General features: G+C 37.8%; 1 protein-coding gene across 1 annotated transcript; it reads right to left on the minus strand.

Annotated features, from left to right (window-relative positions):
* Positions 1–370: 370 nt before the first annotated feature.
* LOC147515399 (AUGMIN subunit 2-like) lies at positions 371–5,129 on the minus strand. The gene is made up of 8 exons (XM_086587387.1): positions 5,032–5,129; positions 4,581–4,775; positions 3,717–3,842; positions 2,176–2,280; positions 1,813–1,881; positions 1,540–1,653; positions 752–1,177; positions 371–652 (listed from the first exon to the last, which is right to left on the minus strand). Exons 2-7 carry the CDS (start codon positions 4,701–4,703, stop codon positions 824–826), a joined length of 891 nt encoding a protein of 296 aa, XP_086443513.1. The 5' UTR covers positions 4,704–4,775; positions 5,032–5,129; the 3' UTR covers positions 371–652; positions 752–823.
* Positions 5,130–7,680: the final 2,551 nt, after the last annotated feature.

Raw genomic sequence — 7,680 nt, forward strand, 5'->3', positions numbered from 1 at the left:
AGAAACAGACATTCAGCTGTACCTCAGTAATGTGTTCACACTCGAAAAATAATCCCAACCAGGCATTCAAGCCCTCTGATTGGATGAGCCTTGAGAGTGCAGAGTGCAAACCACATAGATCCTAAAGATATTGCGAAAGTACAGTACAGCACAACAAACAGAAGTCATTGGCAAGAAGCCTTTCCTAAAAAGAGTTCCAAGGCAACACAGCAAGATCTAGTTAGACACCCCACGCACAAGTCATTGGTTGTTCTCTTAAGAGTGTTCAAAGATTCCACAAGAAGGCCCAAACCTACACCACTCTGCATTCATATTTCACTTCATTTCAGAACAATGCAAACAACTGGCTGGAATGAAGACGATCATCAGATGAGGAAGAAAAAGGAGCAAGCTGATTATATTTATTGTAAATAATGACTGACTTCAGAACAATCCATAACTCCAACATACAACATAAAGAACAAAAACAAGCTTAAAACCATTTAAGGCAGTGTGTCCAACTACCATAACAAAGAGACAATACGGAAACCCTATATGCTACTATCCAGGAAAAGTTGCTTTTCACTGGGATGACGCACATATATTTATATGGAGATCAAACAGTAGCTTAAAAACCATGAATCTTGATGCTCTCCTTCTTCACAATGCCAGCCTGTATGCCAAAATAAAAGATTAGAAAAAGTTGAAAAGAGAACTCGGCCATTCCAAGGGTAAGATGTAATAATCAAATTATTTGATTTATTCGATTTACCTGGACAAGGAAAGTAGACACGTTCTTCCTCTGATCACCTTGCACTTGCATGCTTGTGTCTTTTTTTTCATATTACAGACCATTCTTCTTGACTGAAGGAGGCCATGACAACCTCCTCTGGCTCATGCTTTCACTTTGAAGTCCACTCACCTCACTATTCTCATCTTGGCTCTCCATTTCTTGGTTTTTCCAGTTTCTCATGACCAAGTCATCGAAATTTGAGCCCTTTCTTTGAGGTGGAGTCACACAGTCTGAGTCCCCTAATACTCCTTGAGAAGGATCATTGGCTGGTGTTGTAGTTGTTGAATAAGAGGAATGACCCACTCGCAGATTCTGTAATGTGGCAAACGTTTCTCTTGTCGCCGACATGGCTTCGAAAAACCGGGTACATGACGCCAAGGCAACAGGAATTGGACGAAGCATTTCCTTCAGTAAAACAACAAAATAAGCAAATAAAATATAAGAATCAGTCTACCGAATAACACTCAAATTCGCAGTATACATTATAATCTAGCAAGAAGATAAATTTGTGTGCCAACCATTGCGATTTAAAACCAGCTTATAAAATAGCATGATGACAAAATGCACTAGATAACATTGAGTTACAAACTTACGACTCAGTTTGTATGCGCTACTCAATCAGACTAACCAAATGGTGATATGAACACATATACATTGAAGAAAAATGTAGACAGTAAGAAATCCGGCTAAACCCCATTTATGCTATAATTAGCATACTAAACCAATGACAAATGACAAGAACATTTTGCTAAAAGGTTCGTACATACCCCCCATACAGTTGGTGGTTCTTTGAAATTTTGGCTCCACTGAAAATCTGCAACAGATGCTGTAAGAGCCCCATAATCACTTGCAGCCTTGAACAACAACTCCGAAAATTGTTTCTGAATGAAACAAGTAAATAATATAATTCCAGAAGAAATACAAGACCTTCCATTTGATGTGGATAGTCATGTTTCCAGGTTTTACCATGCTCGAGCAAGTTTTCTTTCAGAAAATCAGCAGTAAATACAAAATGAGATAAAACATTGAATTACTCAAACCTGATATTCAGCTTCCACCGGAATGCAATCTAATGAATATGGTTGTTGCAGCCGAGCTATAATGCGGTCCTGCAAAAATAAAAGCACAAGAATCAATGGCCACAAGTAGGGAAATTAATACAAGGCTGATTCACATTAAAGCACCAGTTAAAGGCCACGTGTGACTAAAACAAGATCAAGAGTTGGGAGACAGAGATAGGAAGGACAATAGCTCAGACACTCACAGAGACGTTACACACTTGGCCAAAGATGTTACCAATCATAACTAAGTCTAGATTGCTATTTAGCAAAATCAAAATAGAATCCAATACATTCATGTTTGGAATGAGGAGAAATACAAATAATACAAACATATCATTTTACCTTATTCTGAATAACATCTTTTAATATAGAAGTTATCCTTGCCAAAGTTTCACACTTCTTTTCCATTTCACTCACATGTGTAAGATAAGCGACGTTTTTATCATCCTGAATAAGCCAAAACATTCAGTTAGAAGAGTTCCACAAACTAAACCAAATATAAATACTTTCAAAGACATCTTCATTGAATTTTACCACAAATTTATCTTTATGCAAGAAAGTTCAATTGCTTGTCAGAGAATAAGATTTTTCATTGACAAACTATCACTTTAGCGAAAAAGAGATTGCTAAAACAACCTTCACCCACTCTCACAACATTGCTTAAATTCAAAATTATTTGATGTCTCCCATATATTCAGAGCTGATGTTGGTTCTGCTCCAACCATATCCCCCAGAAAATGGTGAAGGGAGTGACACTTCACAACTTCTTCTTTGCCCAGGAGGCCAGGAATAAATCAAAAATAGAACCAAGAGCACAAAAGAAAAAGAACCCGGAAAACCCGACTTCCTTATGGGTCCAACAAGTTACAGCATATCAATCCACATATTTTCATATTCACCAATGGAAAAGCAAGGTGTGGAAAAAAATATAACTACAGTTTTTCCACCCTGTCAAAATGTTTTTATTCATTTATATCTTGCCCAGAATTAAGAACTGCAAAAAAAAAAGGAAAGTTTAGAGGAGGTCCAACTCCCCAAATAGTTAACAACTGACCCGGCCAATTACCAATCGTATCTAAGGGCAGCTGACCAAGTCAAAATAATCAATAAACTCAAGCTTTAACCCGTTTTTTTTTTTCTTTTGCCTCTCAAGGAGGTGTTCTAGTAATCTAGTCTCCCACAGAAGTACTAACCAAACTCTCTATTCTACCCTGTTGATACATGATGCCAGTGAGGCTTTTTACAACCAATGAGAGAGGGGGGGGGGGGGGGGTTGGGTTTCCTAACACCCATAAGACATATATGCCTCATAGGCATGGTTTTCTGATTTGTAAACAAGTGAGTTTGTACAAACAAAAAGTCACAAAAGAAAAATTCTAATAAATTGCCAGAGGATATTTGCCTAAAAAACAAAACCAATTGGAAAGTGAACAGAAACAAGAGTTACACAATTTTTCTAACTAAAAGTAAATTACATGAAGGATATAGGACCAGGGGAGTATTTCAACAGTGAATAACAAATAGATGTGAATGAAGGAGATAATTAACTGATGAAGGAAAGTGGTAATCTCTAGAGTTTCAGATTTTGTGGGTGTGGAGTTTAGAGACCAAAAGAGTGATGCAGCAAGCATCACAGAAATCAGGAGTTCCTTATACCCCAATCGTTTCCTTACCACAAAAAGCATCAAACACCTTTTGGAAAGACTGGTTCTATTATACAATTATGTTGCATGTGTTCATACTTAATACATAATCAATAATTTTACTATTTCAAGTTCAGAACTTAATCATACGCTATAGGCTATAGCAAAAGACAGTAGGTTTTTTATCCCAATCTGCATAAATTTAACTAGAAATTTACAAGTCGTATTAGAGTTTTTCACCTTACGACCTTGAAGTTCCACTTGCAAGTCTGCTATTTTCCGTTGTGCAGTAGTAAGTTCTCTTAAGACTCTTATCAGGTCATCACTCTTGTCACCTGTTGTAGTGGCTAAATTTTGAAGGTCCTCCTACATAAGAATAGATGAGCTGAGGAACTAGCGAATAAATTCCAAAACAAAAGCAGTCAATGACTATCAGTAGTATGTATCAGGTAAAAGAAAAGGAAATAAAAGTAGCCCATAACAAGTATGTTTTCACAAATTTGCTTTCAAGAGTTACTAGTATATACTTCTTCTATTAGTTCACAATAGCTATAATCTTATTAGGCTTAAGCTTAAATCTTGACGCTTTGACTGAAGTGCATCAGCCGTCAAGGCTTTTGGTTCATAGAGTTCGACATCAAAATTGTATGTAGAAGATTTCATGTTTAGATTCGGGGCAATATGTTAGTTGAGTATGATATGCCTCAAGGTGTGACCAGGGACCGAACCAGGATTCAAAGTCTGGGGGGCCAAGAGTACATGTAAACCACAAGTGAACTAGGGGGTGCAGTAATGAAACATTTGGGAAGAAAAATTGGGGTGCGAATGCTATAATTTGGACATTTCTATAGCTAATTACTAATGCGGTAATGGAGTTTTTCCAAATGTTCGGGGGTGCGATCGAACCTACCAGCACCCCCTTGGTTCCATCCATGGGTGTTACTATGACTCTGTAAAGCACATTATATAAATTATGAAGCAATTTAATTAATAAAACTTAAACTAACTATTTTAGCATGGCAAACAGAACATAAATTAACTCAAATAAACCTAAAAATACATAATGAATGATGAACAGACCTATAATAAACTAATGAGCGTTACCTGCGTAGGAGGTGGTGGCAGTATAAACCCAAGATCAGAAGCAATGGACAACGCATCCGACATCCCACCAAGGCGTCGAAGAGGTTTCTTCCCCACCCAAGTCGTGTCACTCCCCAACGACATATTAAATTAATAACAAACAATAAAAAATGACAACAGTAACAATGCCTCTTTATCTTCTTTATCTCCCTACCTCTGTTAAAAACAATTCTAACAATGTTCACATAAATTTCGACAAAAAATCACATAATAAGTGGCATTATCAGCTAAAATCAAATACTCAATTCACAAAAACTTCTCTTTAAACTTATTAGACGATTTATTAGTACTAAAATGAGTAACTAACAACCTTGAAATTCGACTTCTACAGCAAAATTAAACCTTAAAGATGAAGACTTTAATAAAAATTGAAATCATATTTATGCAATTGAAGTCATAAATAAAAACTTACATTTGAATTTGTGAAGAAATTGATGTCGTCTGGATTTTGTGCGAGAGAAGAAAATAACTGCTACGAAATATCAATAAAGGCCGGCATTTCAGTATCACTGAAAAGATACATTCGAATGTCGAGATGAAATGTATCGATATATTACCATTCACACAAAATCTCACATTTCAACTTTGGTGTCGGCATTTCTTATTTGGCTGACAAAATTTCAATTTTTGGTATTTTGAGATGGCATTTTTAAGCAGTGGTGTTTTGGTTAAGAGTTATCTACAAGTTTTGTAAAAGCTCATTACAACTAAGCTAGCAAGGGACATAGGAAATTATTTGGCAATACTACCACTTAAGCCTATGAACTTGCTAAAATATTCCAATGCATATAGAATGTCCAATGCATGACTAAATTTTTAAACATTACGCACTTTATACTTCCGGATGAACAAAAAGAAGAAACTTATATGAACATGACCAATCGAAACTATAGTTATAGTTCATTTTTCTACTAGTGGATTTCAAGGGCAGCACGTAGGAATGTAGGATCACTTGCCTTAGTAATATACCGAGGGTGAGACTTGTCTACTAGTGAATTCCCACCTTGAAAATTGCAATTTCTGTCCCTTAATTAGACCAAAGTTTTCTCTTGCCTTAATAGGTTCAAGAAATCGTCATGTGTTTTGATTTCATGATTCAAATCATATTATATCCAATAGTGATTTCACTATAATGCAAAAAGCATGTAAGCAATGGAAGGAATGATTGTTTACCGTTAGTTAGCCTCCTCTCTTTCTCTTTTCTTGATCAGACCTTCTATTAAGTTGAAATTGATTCCTTCCATTCAGACTTCCTGAATCATTACAACTAATTCAATTCTATTCAATAATATTAGAAACAGAGAAGGAAACAAACCCCAAAACCACTCAATGTACAGTCCACTCTTCAAAAAACACAAGCAAGCACTTGAAAGCAACAAAGATATTTCCAATTGTCTATTTAAGAGAACCCCAGAAAATTCAGCACACATAACCTAAACTAGGCAAAAGAGAAGTAGCAGAATAATTTTTAAGTGCCGGATTTTATCTCCCAAAAAAATCCCAAAACCGATCAGCCACATGATGATAGCCCTTCCTTCCCATTCGTTGGGTTCTTTTTTGGTATGGTAAGCAACTAGCTAACTCATGTTGTTACAAGCAGGAGGTGTGCTGTCCACAAGTGATATTATCTCCAAGAAAGCCCTTAGGTGGTGACAGAACTTGAGCATATCTAATTGAATTTGAAGAGCCCAGCTCAAGTAATATATGTGTTAGTGACTCTTGAATACTATCATTGCTCATACATGCTATTAAGTGAGTAGCTCATGCACTCATGAGTTAACTCTAGCATAGGCTTAACGCAACAAACTCACTGCCAGTGGTGGTGGGGTGGAAACTCAACAAGGCGTTGCCAATCAGAGACCTTGGATAGATGTGGTGGAGAGGAGACCACGCGGTCCACTCAGTGGGAGACAGGTGGATGGTGGAGGTAATGCTAGTAGGGGTGGACTGGTTAATAGATCTGGTTCAAATTTGAATCTCATTCTCGATAACAAACAGACAAAATGAGATAAGAGATAACAGGGGTGGATTTGATGTACCGCAAGACAATGGGATGGTGTTGCACAACTCTTTTGAGTCTCTAACTCAACCGTTGGATGGAAGAATTTGTTCTGAAAGATCAGATTGCTGAAGACCCAAGTTTCTTACCTAGGATGAAGGCCATTAGAGAGAGGAGGCACCAAAGACATGAGGAGAGGGGTGCACTTTGGATCCAACTAATGAGAAACGACCAAATTTGTGATGGATCCGCGACGACTAAATATGATTGAGGCGGCTACTTCCAACATCTTACGTTTTCAAGATTTGGGCCGGAGAATGGAGAGAACCCTAAGAGAGTAATAGTAGGGGGGCTAAGCCCAAACAAGCACCGGGCAAATCCAAATCCATGCTTAGCATAATGCACAGTCCAAGCTCAATCAACAAGTGACGGGCGGTACAAAATCAAGCCCAAACCCAATTTGGGCTTGCTAGGATGCCCAAGGCCAAATGATCAATAGTAAAAGCAGGAAGAAGTACCTATGTTTAATGCAGAAGCGCCCGGGCCCATAACTTCGGGCAGCCAAATTTTCTGTATCTCACGGGACTCAAAATCAAGCCCAAGGTTAGACTTCGGACTTATAGCTAATTTGGGGCAAAACACGAAAGTAACTTAACTCCTCTTCCTTTAGTCGAACCAGGCAAAATATTTCATTAACAAAGAACAAACTCTCCTCTGTGTCAATCTTATGTGGAGCACATAACTAGTTCAGGTTGTCCAACCCCCTCAACGTTGGGCGATGTTGAAGGAAGTGTACCAACTTAAGCGTGACGGAAATCGGGGAGGATGCTCGAGTTGATGGCGGTCTTTGAAAATGCCAATGGAGGGTGCAACTAATGGCAAACCTGATGGTCCCTTAACAAACATGGGATCTGCAGAATGTTCTATTAAAAGGAATAATGAGAGGGAGGTGACTGCAAACAGAGCTATAAACCGACATAGCTTGATGACATCGGAAGTACTGGTTGAAATTATATGGAAGCAGATAATGGTGGATCTAGATGTAGCTGCTGACAATTTAAG

The sequence above is a fragment of the Coptis chinensis genome, chromosome 2 (assembly GCF_015680905.1).
Source record: "Coptis chinensis isolate HL-2020 chromosome 2, ASM1568090v1, whole genome shotgun sequence".
Taxonomy (NCBI): domain Eukaryota; kingdom Viridiplantae; phylum Streptophyta; class Magnoliopsida; order Ranunculales; family Ranunculaceae; genus Coptis; species Coptis chinensis.

Excerpts from the sequence above, each read along its gene's own strand:
- LOC147515399 (XM_086587387.1), bottom strand. The coding sequence starts at position 4,703 with ATGTCGTTGGGGAGTGACACGACTTGGGTGGGGAAGAAACCTCTTCGA. Across the intron at positions 3,843-4,580 it reads TGCCACCACCTCCTACGCAG|GAGGACCTTCAAAATTTAGC; the intron begins GTAACGCTCATT and ends ATTCTTATGTAG. Across the intron at positions 2,281-3,716 it reads TGGAACTTCAAGGTCGTAAG|GATGATAAAAACGTCGCTTA; the intron begins GTGAAAAACTCT and ends TGGCTTATTCAG.